Source organism: Chanodichthys erythropterus, chromosome 14 (genome assembly GCF_024489055.1).
Source record: "Chanodichthys erythropterus isolate Z2021 chromosome 14, ASM2448905v1, whole genome shotgun sequence".
Lineage (NCBI taxonomy): Eukaryota > Metazoa > Chordata > Actinopteri > Cypriniformes > Xenocyprididae > Chanodichthys > Chanodichthys erythropterus.
Window position 1 is genome coordinate 35007031 of NC_090234.1, and position 15912 is coordinate 35022942.

The 15912-nt window shown below is 35.0% G+C and overlaps 1 protein-coding gene across 3 annotated transcripts in view; it reads right to left on the bottom strand.

Moving 5' to 3' along the window:
- sema5ba (sema domain, seven thrombospondin repeats (type 1 and type 1-like), transmembrane domain (TM) and short cytoplasmic domain, (semaphorin) 5Ba) overlaps positions 1 to 15912 on the bottom strand; it is a 162705-nt gene that overhangs the window by 76110 nt on the left and 70683 nt on the right. For all 3 annotated transcript variants that reach the window (XM_067410196.1, XM_067410197.1, XM_067410198.1), the window contains one exon: positions 6178 to 6418. In XM_067410196.1, coding sequence (XP_067266297.1) covers positions 6178 to 6364 — 187 coding nt within the window. In that variant the 5' untranslated portion in view covers positions 6365 to 6418. The remainder of the gene's footprint in view (positions 1 to 6177; positions 6419 to 15912) is intronic.

Consider the following 15912-nt stretch of genomic DNA (forward strand, 5'->3'; position numbering starts at 1 on the left):
ATTACATTTACATTTAGTCATTTAGCAGACGCTTTTATCTAAAGCGACTTACAAATATATATATTATATATATATATATATATATATATATATATATAAAATTATATATATATTATATATATATATATATATAATTTTTTATAATTATAATTCATTTATATTACCTTTACGTTTTAAGTTAATCTTTTTTAAAAAAAAAAAAAAAACAAGAATTTAAAGGATTAGTTCATTTTCAAATGAAAATTAGCCCAAGCTTTACTCACCCTCAAGCCATCCTAGGTGTATATGACTTTCTTCTTTCTGATGAACACAATCAGAGATATTTTAATAAATATCCTGACACATCCAAGCTTTATAATGGCAGTTTAAAGTATGAGCTGAAGAAAGTGCTTCCATCCACATCCATCCATCATAAACATACTCCACATGGCTCCGTGGGGTTAGTAAAGGCCTTCTGAACTGAAGTGATGCGTTTGTGTAAAAAAAAAAAATAAATAAATAAAAAAATCCATATTTAACAAGTTATGAACTAAATATCTAGCTTCTACTAGACTGCCTTCCATATTCAATGTACAAAGAAAGTGGAAAACTCTTGCAGTTCAAGAAGCTTACGCTACGTCCTACGCCTTCCCTATTAAACTTACAAAAAAAGTGTAACTGACGTCACGCCAGTTTACACTTTCTTCCTAACTTGAAAACGGAAGGCAGTCTGGCAGTATATGGATTTTTTTTTTTTTTTTTACATAAACACATCGTTTCACTTCAGAAGGCCTTTATTAACCCCCCAGGGTTGTGTGGAGTACACGTTTATGATAGATGGATGTGGATGGAAGCACTTTCTTCAGCTCATACTCATGACCCCTGTTTACTGCCATTATAAAGCTTGGATGCGTCAGGATATTTATTAAAATATCTCTGATTGTGTTTATCAGAAAGAAGAAAGTCATATACACCTAGGATGGCTTGAAGGTGAGTAAAGCTTGGGCTAATTTTCATTTGAAAGTGAACTAATCCTTTAATGACACTGTTAAATGTCTTTAGCAAGCCTTAAAATGAATATCTATTTTTCATACTGTACACAATATGATGCCTGTATTTACTTGTAGAATTAAAAATGATTGTAATTAGTTTTTAGTGTTTTATTTCAAACTTATACAAAATAGCAAATACACAATGCTGAAAATAAAGCCAATTAATTTAAAAACTCAGTGCTGTACTATTTCAGCATATTTCACTGATTGAATACAGCACAGGTTTTTGCTGAAATGTTGCATGCGTTTAGCAAATGTTTGCTGATTCCAGATTTTCAGAAGCATGGAATTTCTCAACTGAGCATGCATGTGTTTGCAGTGATATGTTGAAGTCTATGTAGATAGAGTAGGCATGCAGGTGTGATTGTGCGAGCTTAGTCATGAAGAAAAAAAAAAAACACATACACCCACACAAAAAAAAATCCATCCAAATGACGTCCCCAGACATCTAAACTTATCTGAGACTTCTTATAGTACCAGCATGCTGCAGCTGGTGTATAGATATGCTTGGCATGATTTTAGAGGGGATTGTCACGTATAACATGTGAGGAAAAAATATGGATTTTCTCTCAAAGGAGTAAGTATCAGGTTGCTTTCAATATGGTATTATAACCACACACCAACAGCTTTGAGTTTCTTAAAAGTGGTAGTCATATCATAAAAAAACATTCTTTGATCTCTTGAAATAAAAGGGTTCAGTGTAAACATACTCAGAGTTTCAAAACTGAAAACTTTTCCAGGCCAAAAAGACCATCTATTGAAAGGAAACTCCAAAAAACATCTCTTTCCGAACTTCCACATCTTTCTGAAGTCAGATGAATGCATTGACACATGACTGCCCACATTTACACATCAATGATGCCTAATCGGTGGTCGGCAACTTGGACCGACCAGTCGTGGTGAAGTAATATGGAGGAAGTAGGATATATCATTCTAAAACACAAAAAAGAAAATGTTATTATTTCAGTTGGCATATAACAATAAGATATGGAGGTCTCTGATAATTTCAGTCTGAGTGAAACTGTCTATGTGTCACATTTCAGTGAGAATTGTTTTATGAACCTGCCACAATTGAATCCAGCCTTTACAAAGAGGTTGTTATTGAAGGTCAGAGCAGCAGCAACTATATTGAACCCAATAGAAAACATGCCACAAACTATGAACATTGTTTCTCATTTCATATGCAAAGAGGGTGTTTACAAAGAATTTAATGGTAGAGTCACACACACAAAAAAGGTTTTTGGTGCAACTTTACTAGCATTATCAGTGCACCTCAGGAGAAAACAATTAAATAATTTATTATATAACACCATTAAAATGTTCAAATACACAGCATTATCTTACAATACTCTCCTAGTTTCTAGTTTTTTTTTGCCATTAAAAAAAAAAAAACAAGCCTACAATGTGAATTACTTTTTTTCTAACTTTCCAGTTAAAAATGCTGAAGATTAATTTACTCAAGAAGCAACACTGCATAAGATATTAAGACTTGTTTCCAAAGACTGTATCTTGAATATATTTAATGTTACTGAACAGGTAGATTTTTTTTTCTTTTTTCTTGTTTTACTTATTTATACATAAACCAAGTAGGAAAACAAATATTTTCTTAAAAAATTGTTTAAGAAATTGTTTAAATATTATTAAAAAATAAATAAATAAATAAATAAAAAAAAGTAAAAAAAGTAAATGTACCTTGGTTCAAGGAATTTTATACATGTTTAAAATAAAAATAAAAAACAACATAAACTGTGTAAAGTCTTAATATAGCTAGACCCATACTATAAGCCCCGGAAAGGTTTAGCAATGATGGGACCTACCATGGTGGTCATGCTCTACCATGCTAAATCATCTTAAGAGTATCATTTCCATGGTTTAGAATAGTTCAAAGGCATGAGTGAATCTACTGACCTTGTCAGAGATCAGAGATAGAGGCCCCCAATACGCCTTAGGTGACTCCACCGAGCAGCCGCCAGAAGGCGTCAATTAAAAAAACGTTCATCCATCAAAGAACCTAATCTCAAGTTCAGCCAACACTTCCATTGTACCAGGGCTTCCATACCACTGCTTCAGCATAAAAGAAAGCATTAAGGTGTACTATGGGACTTTCATGCCATTGAGAACACATAAAGAGAGATTTCGAGGTGTGCTAGCTTACAATGCAAAGCTAATTGTTCAGCAGCTCTTATCATGAATGCTATGCATTCCACAGTGCCTTTGCTTTGGGAGCTAAAATGACGGAAGGGAATAGAATACCTTATAAAAAAAAGAAGTAAAAGAAAAAAGAGAACGGCAGAAAAACAAAAAGATAGTTCTGTCATGACAACTCTCGGAGGGATTGGCAATTATTAATGGATATGACAATGTTAATATATTGGTCTCGGCGGAATAGATCTGCTACGATGCTGCTGTTAGTTATTGCTGATCTATACATGTGGAGCTGAGGAAGATGGAGGGTTTTTTGAAAACACGCTGCAATGCTAAGGCAAATGCTAACCAAGTATTTGAATGTTAAGCACACAAGCTCATTGGCTACTGATATAGCAGGATCCAATCAGCTCTCTGTCCTACAGAGAATGATGTGATTGAAAGCAGGTGAGTTAAGGACCTATTAGTCTGCGCCATCTAGAATTTCATGACAGTTTCATCTAGAGTTATATTTCTTTGCTTATCTGGCTTTACGATTTAGTGCTTGTTTACAAACTGTAGTGTTTTCTAACTCAGTCAACAAGGCCATTTGTAAATCCAGTCCTATTTTAACACTATGAAAAGAAAAAACAATCTTGTTGCTTTAATAGCAAAGCATAAAATGACAAATCAAAATGCAGAGTTTTTTCTGAAGCAATAAATGGAACTGGCCGTAGGCGATGTCTATATGAGCCATGGCTGCCCTAATGTCCAAGCAGGTTTCATATATTAAATAGAGCCCCCTGGTCATCAATTCCTTTTGTTTCCCAAGAGGCATTACTCTGCAATCTTTGACATGTCTCTCAGTGAGTCAAAAAACACGCTGCTCCCACCCCATGGCCAAGACAACCGTCAACAGATCATATTCACTACAAACATACTCTTGTCTAAATAAAATAAATTCTTCTAGTAGAAAACACCTTTGTTCCATGGGTATGGAAAAGATTTTCTAAGTGATATCAAGGTATGGATGCACAATCTGTTTTCTTTGTGCGCTAGGACACAGGAGGATAGAAATCTTGACGAAATGAAAGATGTTTATCACTTGCTATCTTCATCATGCTCTATCACTGTCTGAAATGAGTAGAAAACCAAAAGAATAAGATAAAGAAACAAAAACAAAAAAATTTATATCTACAGTCTGAGCCTGCATAAAATACAGGGATAGTAGAAAAACAACCAGACTCACTAGGCTGGGCACTACATTCCCTAACACTTTGAATTCCAGAAGTGGACTTTGTCAGAAAATGGTTTATAATGATGGTGAGCATGCCTGGCCACATCTTCCAACAAAAGACTAAAAATTGCTGCGATTATCTGCAATTAAATCTGACTAAGGTATGCACATGTGCTAAAATTATATGCAAGCTACCTTATGTGCCCTTCAAGCATGGGTTAGCCAACAATGCAACCAACTATATTTTTCTGTAGTATGACAGTAGCTATTTTCAAAGAGTATAGCTTTTCCAGCAACCAGTCATTTTTCCAGTTCTTGCACCATCTTTCAGTATGTGGCATTGGTAAAATACGATTAATGTAGTCAACTTGGTGAATTCAACATCACCAATTCATGCAATTCATCCACGCACAGCATTCTGAGTCTTCTGTTTTAATGATTAAATAACTAGATGCTGTATTATCTATGCAGTCACATAGTTTTGTTGCTATTGTTATTGTTTTGTGTAAATTTAATGCTGATGGCCTAACTGAGTTCATTCATTTAAAAACTCTGATTGTTTTATGCCACATAAATAATATACCATCTGAAAAGGTTAAAAAGAAACTGCAGCCTTGGGAACACTTTAGAATGCTGATTAACAAATTAGTTAGTTATAAGTTAATTCTCATAATAAGTAGATACTAGTCGATTACCATGATCTTCACTTTAGTTAGTAATTTAGTAATTAATTATACATTATGCATTTCTCACATTAATTATGAATCTGTATATAGTAGTTCGGTAACACTTTAGCATAGGGAACTACGACTTTTCCCCCAGCAAACTCATAATTTACTGCTTAGTAATAGTTAGTAAGGTAGTTGTTAAGTTTAGGTATTGGGTAGGATTAAGAATGTAGAATATGATCATGCAGAATAAGAAATTAATATGTGCTTTATAAGTACTAATAAATATCCAATATTCTAGTAATATTCATTCTAATAAGCAACTAGTTAAAAGACCCTAAAATAAAGCGTAATTAGTAGTTCTTAGCAGTCTTCCGGGAGGTATGAAAAAAGTAGTAGTTACTGATAAGCTAATAGTGAACTACCTCTTTCAACGGATTACTTGCTAAATTGGTAATCAAAGTTCCTTTTTAGTTAATGGTAGTTACTAGAATGTTAATATTGTGATACAATTTTTTTCCTGTTCCTGTTTTTTTCCTGTTCCTTTTTTTCCTATTCCACTATTATTCATTATAATAGTGGAATAGCATTCTAAAGTGTTATCGCTTCTTTCATGTTAGTAGCTTATAGTGTAGCAAACTTTTTAAAATAATACGCTGACTGAGGATTAAAGGTGAAGCATTTAAATTAGCATCACTAATTTGAATTGTAAAATGTTTTCAAACAGGTTTCCTGAACACTCCCCATCATTGGTCAGAAAAACAAAAAGCCTCGCCCAAACACACACTATTGGTTGAGCCAATGTTGCTACACTGGGCTGGTTGGGATAACCAGACAAAGTATTGTTTTGATATTGCCTCTGAGACGTGTTTCTTACACTTCAAACAATGGCTTACTTAAAGGCGTCTTTATTAATGTTTGATTGAAGAAAATATTTTAACATTGACATCTTCAACAACTTTAGATTAACTTTTAGTTTGGCAAGCTAGAATTTCAAAAGTTGCTTCCCCAACACTGCTGACAAATGTACTGCAAGAGATACCAAGAGAAAACAAAAATATTGCTGCAATATCCCAGGAGCGAGAGTGCATTTACTGCAAGAGACATTAATGCTCACCTTGAATAGAGACGACGGGGTGCTCTAGGCGGGTACACTCTGGCCTTGTGTGGGGTGCTGGGGTGGGGGAGGGCTCTGTGGGGAGAGGGGGCCTCTGGGATAGTATAGCAGGAAATGGAAGAGTGATGAAACAGAGGATAAGGCCAGGCACAGCCAGGGAAGCCACGCACCGTGGCAACACTGTCATGTTGACGGAGGCCGACCTCTCCTCTAGCTGCCAAGGCGGGCCTCTGGAATGCACCTGTTAAGAGAGGAGACAAAAATTTCTAATAAATATACTACTACTCTAAGTTTATTTCTTGCACTTTCTTTAAAGTTTTCATTTTAAGCAGTTCACACACACCTTTATTATCAAGGGAGTCGAATAGCAATATTTCACTTCTTTATGATTTCATCAAAGTTGTTGACTTAGAAAAAAACAGTGAGGTAGAAAGGGGGAAAGAAAAAGCATTTGAATTTGTATGAAATTAAAGTGGTAAAGGAGTCATATTATGAAAATGAAATCTAATTTTCGATTTGTTTTGAAATAAAAGCATACACTCTACAGTGGTAGACCAATATGGGTGTTTTCCCCAAGTAAAAAGTGAATCTATAAAGTGATGTTCAGTTTAATGTGATATGTTAAGTCATCTCTGTAGCTCAAACAATAGAGCATGGCACTAGAAACACCAAGGTCATGGGTTTGATTTAATACCATTTATTATCCATATCCAGAATTCTACATGGTACCTTCATCACAAGAACCAACTGATATGACAGATGGTATTTAATGACATCAGTAAGTCCAAAGTTGTGCTGTTTCTGGCTGTTTATTAGCACCTGTGACATTGCAAAATCCTTCCATTTGATCATAACATTTGGAAAGAGCGGCTTAAGTGTATTGTACAAGATCCCTGATCTTTTCAGTCCAACCTAAACAGTTTGTGTGGCATTCAGCCCTGAATGTTTTGTGGTTAAATAATCTAGCACTTGAAAAGTAGCAATGTAGATCAGCTTTTGCATCACAACAATTACGGTAAAACATGGAGGTAAAAAAAAGAAGCTAAAATTCACATGCAGTAACTGTGATAGATGGTAGAGTGGAACTGGGTTAGGAAGCAGAAGTGGTGGGTGTTGTTGTTAAAAGTTTCTGGCAATAAGTGGTAGCCCAGCTTGATCAGCATAAAACCCCTTAAGTGCCGAGGCACTTCCGTCTCCTTCATATGCGGAGGAGTTTTAATATCACGGCTGATCTTATTAGAGGTGAGGCATGACATCTCCATCTCTATTCAGAGCAGCCCCAGTGCAGTCATATTACAACATACAGCAGTTATCTCAATCACTGCGCTCTCTAAAAAGCAGCTGCCCGTCAATCTCGTCGCAGACATTATAATGCTAACTGCTCAAATCATAATGTGTCACACTTCAGCGAGCAAACCTCTTGACCTAGGAAACAAAGCTTTAATTGAACACCCACATTGCCCTTAGCTGGAATCTAGTATCCTTAAGGAACTCATTAGCAAAAATAAGCCCAATTTTCCTTATATGGTCGCAAATTCAGAAGAGAGGAAAAGTGAATTTAAAATGTAACCATTTATTTCACAACTAATATAATATAATATAATATAATATAATATAATATAATATAATATAATATAATATAATATAATATAATATAATATAATATAATATAATATAATATAATATAATATAATATAATATAATATAACTTTCGGCACAGTGGATCATCTGCATACTGTATTTGACATGTTTATAAAATAAAATAAAATGAAATAATGAAATGAAATAAAATAAAATGTGATTTAAATGTATATTTAATATTTAAATATTTGCTATTTATGATTGTAAAAAGTTTTACTTAATCTTCATAACAACTATTGAATGGCTAAAAAGATGCTTTGTAGTTACAGCATCTGCCAGCAGGGGCTAACTAGACTAACCAGGAAACATTGACCCCTACTAAAACTTTCTGGTTAAACTAGTTAAGATGCCTTTTTACGGACATCAGCACACCAGAATTTTATATTGTGGACAAATGCTGTTAAAAGTTGTGCACCTCTGACGTTAATGCGATTTCAGTGTAGACATGATATATGGAGTTTATAGCCACAGAGAATCCAGCAGCACATCACCATCTTTCATGCAGGGCCAAACTTAATCTTGTGGCACATAATATTATTTGAGTGTTTTAAAAATAAGAGTGAATTCATGCAATCCACCAAGAAGCACCAGGGGCTAATTTACAGTTTCACCATTGGATGAGGGAATCAATAACAAATTATTAGCTTGGTTATGTTGCAAATTACCATGATGCCTTCTCAATTATCCCTCTCGGAACAGCGTGTAACTAATTAGGTAAATGAATATGGCAACTGGCTTGCTATACCATCAACCGTCTGCATGAGACAGGCCTATTCACAACACTTACCGTCTCTAGATTTAAAGCGATCACAACAAAGTGAACTAAATTTTTGTTGACTTGTCAAGCTGGATTAGGAAGTAAAATTGTTAGCAGAGCATGTGAAAGAGCAAAGGCAAAGATCCAGAATGCAAATGCTACAGAAAAACACACATCCTCTTTGCATACTGTATGCACTTGGGTCAAGACTGCTCATTAGAGGTTATATAATAAAGTACTGTATGGCTGGGTGGGTGTATTGGCTCATGTGTAAAAAGTGTTGTAGCCTATTTAGTATGCAGGAGAAATGGAAAAACAGGCCAGAAATTTTATGGGAAAAATGACTACTTGACCTTATGATATTTCATATGTGTATGCACAGAAAAGATAAGGGGTAATATCATAAATAATCAACCTTTGATTAATTTTCCTTGATGTTTTTAAATAAAAGAATTTGATTTGCTATGTAGATTAGTGGTCGACCAATGTGGGCATTTCAATGTCGATGTTAATGTCTACAGAGCAGATATTATAAATAATTCTATTTAAAGGATTAGTCCACTTTCAAATAAAATTTTCCTGATATTTTACTCAACCCCATGTCATCCAAGATGTCCATGTCTTTCTTTCTTCAGTCGATAAAGAAATTAAGGTTTTTGATGAAAACATTCCAGGATTTTTTTCCTTATAGTGGACTTCTCCAAATGGTTGAAGGTGAAAATTACAGTTTCAGTGCAGCTTCAAAGGGCTTTAAACGATACCAGATATGGAATAAGTGTCTTATCTAGCGAAACGATTGGTCATTTTCTGAAAAAAAAAAAAAAAATGTAAATGTATATGCTTTATATAAACAAATGATTGCTTTGCAAGTGCTTCCGCCAAAACTGCAGTTCTGTATTCTTTAAAAAGCTTAAGCTATATGTCCTACGCCTTCCCTATTCCCTATCCAACAGAATTGGTGCTGCGTTCATTCCATAAGTAGAATAGAGAAGGCATAGGACATATAGCGTAAGCTTTTTGAAGAATACAGAACTGCAGTTTTGGCGGAAACACTTGCAAGGCGATCATTTGTTTATATAAAGCATATACAATTACATTTTTTTTTTCAGAAAATGACTGATCGTTTCGCTAGATAAGACACTTATTCCTCATCTGGTATCGTTTAAAGCCCTTGGAAGCTGCACTGAAACTGTAATTTTGACCTTCAACCATTTGGAGAAGTCCACTATAAGGAGAATAATCCTGGAATGTTTTCATCAAAAACCTTAATTTCTTTTCGACTGAAGAAAGAAAGACATGAACATCTTGGATGACATGAGGGTGAGTAAATTATCAGGAAAAAACACTCAGAATACACTCCCAAAAATATTTACAGATTTATTAGTCTTGCTGATCACAAATATTGACATTCAGAATAGGTAATGTAATGGGGTAATATCATAAATAATAATCCTCGGTGAGTTCTTAATGTTTTTTTTTTTGTTTTTTTTGTTTTTTTTTTATATATACTATGTATTGTAGATTAGTTGTCAACTAATGTGGGTTTTATTATGGCAGACATAGATGTCTATATGGCAAATAAATAATAAATAATTATTTAATGAGACAAAAATGATATTTTCTTAATAAGGATTAAATATATTGGATTAATATTACTAAAAAACTAAATGTACTATTTTTTTAAGAATTAACTTATTGATATTTTAACTTATTAATTTTATTTACAATATTTATTTGGAATTCACCAAAAAAAAAAAAAAATGTAAAACAAAATTCAATCTCAAAAATATTTTATATTTATTGGTCTGGGCAATCACTACATCTATTAACATTCAAAATTCAAACATTCTCCCCAGTCCAAAAAAGCTTTTGGAAATTTATGGAATTTAACTGGGCAAAATGGATTACTGAAAAATATTTATGGATGTTTAAATGTGCTCACTGCTCAGGGTTTTACATGACATCAATGATGCCTATTTGCATTATTCAGTGAAGTAATAAAGACAAAGGATGGGTACTATTATCTCAAACTATACAGTACCAGATTGAAGAGAAAGCAAAAAAATACACACTTCCTACAATTCCATTATCATAATTTAAAATGAGATTTAAACAGAATCCAAAATTTTCCAGTATGCTAGAGCAACATGAAGAGGAGGTCATGTACACACTTCTGGTTTGGGATCTGAAATTTGTAGTTGGGCATGTGTGCTTTACTCAGCTGGTTTCTGCTTATGTTGAAGTGCTGCTGTGATGGTAAAGAGGTCAGTCTGAACCAGCTGCATTAAACCCAAGAGACGAGCTTTGGAGAAAAAACAAATCAACACATAAAAAGCAAATTTACACAAGCAAGCACATGTGAGGTTCAAAAGCAGTTGTTAACAACTTGCATCCCAACAGTGATTCAACAGCTGTTAGCTAATTAGTCCCAATGCCAAATAGCGAAGGCGTTAAGGATCTACACAGAAGTGCCCGTGCACAAGCACCACCCACACTAACAAATTAAGGCCCAAAACAGCTGGTGGCACTTCTAAACTGGCCTTGGAGAGTGGGTCGAGCTGGCAGCGCTTCTGAATGTGGTGTGCTTACCAAAATGGTAGGAGGAAAGATCAAGCCAAAGAAAGCACTCAAGACTCCTTCCCTCTGGGATACTTACAAAATGGCCCATTGCACATTATGGCTGTCTAGCTATTTTAGAGCGTGAGAAAATAAAATTCCCATCTGGGACATTTCCCTAGTTTCACAGGAGTTGTGGACAGTCTGAGTGGACAGTCAATTATCCATGGGCCGTGTGCACTTGGCTTAAGGAACTTCCCTTGATTAGACTAATGAATGCACATGCAGTGCTTCTGTCAATAGCACCCTGATCAGCCAGGATAACACGCACCCAGCAGGCTATTTCCATGGAAACAGACCCAACTAATGAAGAAGTCGTTAATGCCGTCGGAAAATTGCGAAAGACTGCACAGTTCTGTTCAACACCTTACAGGCAAGACGGGTCCCCTGTGAGACAAGGGAGCAGGTATAGCCAAAGAGCAAACACGATCTCTCTTAATGAGCTCCACTTCTTCATTTAACACCTCATCAAATGACAGTGATGTCAGACAGGGGCATCAAGATCTGTCAGCGAGAGAATTGCACTGAGCCTGGTGCTTGGATGGGAGCAGATTGTAAGATGTCAACAGCAGTTTCTCACGTACCTCCTGGGCTGTTCATCTGACAGTAAGATGAACAACAGAACATAATCAGCTTCAAGCACATGGGGTAGTAACACTGAGCTGTTGCTCCAGGCTAATACTATAAAAATCATCATCAACACCTTATTGTCGAACACGGTTGCAGGAGTATATTATATAAGTTTTAGGTGTGATGACATAACACATTTGTGAATCTAAAACTAAAAAATAAATGAGAATAATTTTAAGCAGTGTTAAGAAGCGTTTCTTGAGCACCACATCGGCATGTCAGAATGATTATGAAGGATCACGTGACACTGAAGACTAGAGTAATGTCAGCTGAAAATCCATCTTTGCCATCACGGTAATTAATTACAATTTAAAATAAAAAAATTTAAAAAAACAGTTACTTTAAATTATAGTATTTCACAATATTACTGATTTTATTGTATTCTTGAACAATAAACATGGGTCAATGACGTGACGAGTCATTATTTTTGTCCAAAGGCCTTAATAATAATAAAAAACAAAGACATGGCATCCAAGGTATCTAAAGCCCTATTCGGACGGGATTAGTTTTACATGGGGAGGTGGGGGTAAAGCAATTATTACCAGAGCTTCTTAGTGATTTTAGTCCCGTCCCAATGTGCCATCTCGATAATCATTACGGACAATAGCCCTATTCGGACGGGATTAGTTTTACGTGGGGACGTGGGGGCAAAGAAATTATTACCAGAGCTTCTCTGTGATTTTAGTCCCGTCCGAATGTGCCATCTCGGTAATCATTACGGACAATGTCAGTAAACATTACGGCGACTTTTACCTTCTGTAAAAAGGTCTGGAAAAATTACCTCAGGTAATACTAATCCAGTTCGAATAGACCCGCTGTAAATATGTATGGTAAAATTCCATCTTTTCCTCTTTAAAAGTAGTTTTCTGTGCATTTTTTCAAGCATGGAAGCACTTGAAGAAACATTCATTTGTGTTGTAAGTGGTGGGACAAGTCTGTGGCAAACCTCAAGCATTTTCTACATACCATTCAGAGCAAAAAGAAGATCGAAGCAATTGTCAGAGGCACAAAACTAATTTTATCTTTAGCTAAGTGCCTATTACCATCATATTCCAATCAGAATTTAATTAATAAATTGGACCTAACTGTTATTTATAGTTTATATATTTAGATTATATGTGTTTTCGCACATTGTATCAGGAAGCAACATATACTCACATGACGACAGGGAGGTGGCGGCAGTGCGTAAGTCGAGTTACCCCTCCCACTTCTGCTAGTTTTACTGAGATGTCTTGTGCCGTGCGAATTGGCCAATTAATATTACAGACGTCCTGAGGTAAAATTACTTTACTCCACCTCCCCATGTAAAACTAATCCCGTCCAAATAGGGCTTAAGGTACTGTAGTACAACTAGATCTCTTTTATTGAATTCAAAAGGTTTTAATTATAGTTTGCTTTTGAAGTGTCAAAAGATCATTCAATTTAACTGTCCATAGGCCAATACAGCCATTTCATTAGAGATTAAAATATCTTAAAATTTAATAAATGTATATATTTTTTATTCTGGCATGATTTTATAATATCGTGCAAAATGGAATAAAATTATGTGTAGAAGTCGTTGCTTCGTTATGAGAAAGAATGTCCGAAAACATGAATTTCACTGATATCATTCGGAGTAACCAATATAATGGGACCATTTTGGTTCAAGTCATGTGGTCAATATCATGTGACAGGATGTGACATCATTCAGACAGCTGCAAAGGACCACATGGTCACGAAAACAAAGTAACTAACTCTCTCTTAACTATTTGAAAAATTCATGTTTTCACTTGATCATAGGTATGTCCCGAAACATCAGGTTATTCTGTACAACCGCTATAAAACATGAAAATGTTGTAATATTTTAAAAACTTGTACTAAATATAAAAGGTTTTACTGTCCTTTTGCTAGGAAGCTAACTAGTTATCTAGGTAGATAGCAACATCTTAGTATTGTGTGAAAATATCGTCATTCAGTATAACCAAAAGTGTCATTCGGTAAAACCGAAATTTTGGTTAAACCAAATTACTTTTTTTGGTGACAAATTTTGTCCATGTTGTAAAAAAAAAAAAAATTAAAAAAATAACAAAAAAACCCCAACAAAAGCAGTGTTAATGGATTACAAACCCAATTCCAAAAATGTTTGGACACTGTACAAATTGTGAATAAAATCAGAATGCAATGATGTGGAAGTTTCAAATTTCAATATTTTATTCAGAATACAACATAGATGACATATCAAATGTTTAAATTGAGGAAATGTATAATTTTAAGGGAAAAATAAGTTGATTTTAAATTTCATGGCATCAACACATCTCAAAACAGTTGGGACAAGGCCATGTTTAGCACTGTGTGGCATCCCCTCTTCTTTTTATAACAGTCTGCAAATGTCTGGGGACTGAGGAGACAAGTTGCTCAAGTTTAGGAATAGGAATGTTGTCCCATTCTTGTCTAATACATGCTTCTAGTTGCTCAACGGTCTTCTGTCTTCTTTGTCACATCTTCCTCTTTATGATGCACCAAATGTTTTCTATGGGTGAGAGATCTGGACTGCAGGCTGGCCATTTTAGTACCCGGATCCTTCTTCTACGCAGCCATGATGTTGTAATTGATGCACTATGTGGTCTGGCATTGTCATGTTGGAAAATGCAAGGCCTTCCCTGAAAGAGACGACTTCTGGATAGGAGCATATGTATAGAGTTTTACCCGGCAACGGCGAATGGCATGGTGGATTGTGTTCACCGAAGTATTCCTGAGCCCATGTTGTGATTTCCTTTACAGTAGCATTCCTGTATGTGATGCAGTGCCATCTAAGGGCCCGAAGATCACGGGCATCCACAGCCTTGACTCTTACGCACAGAGATTGTTCCAGATTCTCTGAATCTTTGGATAATATTACGCACTGTAGATGATGATAACTTCAAACTCCTTTCTGATATTGCTCCACTATTTTTCGCCACAGCATTGGGGGAATTGGTGATCCTCTGCCCATCTTGACTTCTGAGAAACACTGCCACTCTGGAAGGCTCTTTTTATGCCCAATCATGTTGCCATTTGACCTAATAAGTTGCAAATTGGTCCTCCAGCTGTTCCTTATATGTACATTTAACTTTTCCGGCCTCTTATTGCTACCTGTCCCAACTTTTTTGGAATGTGTAGCTCTCATGAAATACAAAATGAGCCCATATTTGGCATGACATTTCAAAATGTCTCACTTTCAACATTTGATATTTTATCTATATTCTATTGTGAATAAAATGAAAGTTTATGAGATTTGTAAATTATTGCATTCCTTTTTTATTCACAATTTGTACTGTGTCCCAACTTTTTTGGAATCGGGTTTGTACAAAACCACATAATCTCATTGTTAACACTGAATAAAACTTCAAAATTAATTATATCTCCATTATGTTTTTACACTTTTAAAAACTTTGTGTCAATGACCCACATTCATACAGACACACATACATGTGGAGGACTACAGAATTAAATATAAATATGAAATATAAATGAAATATAAAAAAACTTGCATCACACAAATTATAGTTTGTGAATAACATATTCTTTATTATGTATTTTGATGTAAAATACATTGAATTATATATAATGGATCTTGCTTGTATTGTGCTCTCTAAGAATCATTCCCACCATTCCTATTAACTTGCTTGTGCACTGACAAAAAATTGGAAGACATCAGTCTACAGCAGAAAGAATGGACAATGAAACTGGAAAAAATACTTTAAATCATTTAAAATCACTGTGATGCAACAAGTCTCCAAGCAGGGCAATAAAAAGGACATTGACTACTGAACTCCAGTATTCCCTTCCACTGGTCTCAAATAAAAAAAGAAAAGAAAAAAAGATTAGGTTTGTGAATTATTTTCTTTCCACTTTTCCTTCTATCTGCACAGAGCTTCTATTGCACCATCTTTTGGCCTGTGCTTGGTTAGTCGGGTCATATACTTCCAAAAATGTATCCAATAAGTACATATTGATCCTTCCAAAAGTAAAACTTAAAAGGAGAGTTTTCTACATTACACAGGCTGTTGGGCTGCCAGCTGTGTTGATCTATTTGGTTATATGTCATATATGGCTTTGGCAGCTATAAACCA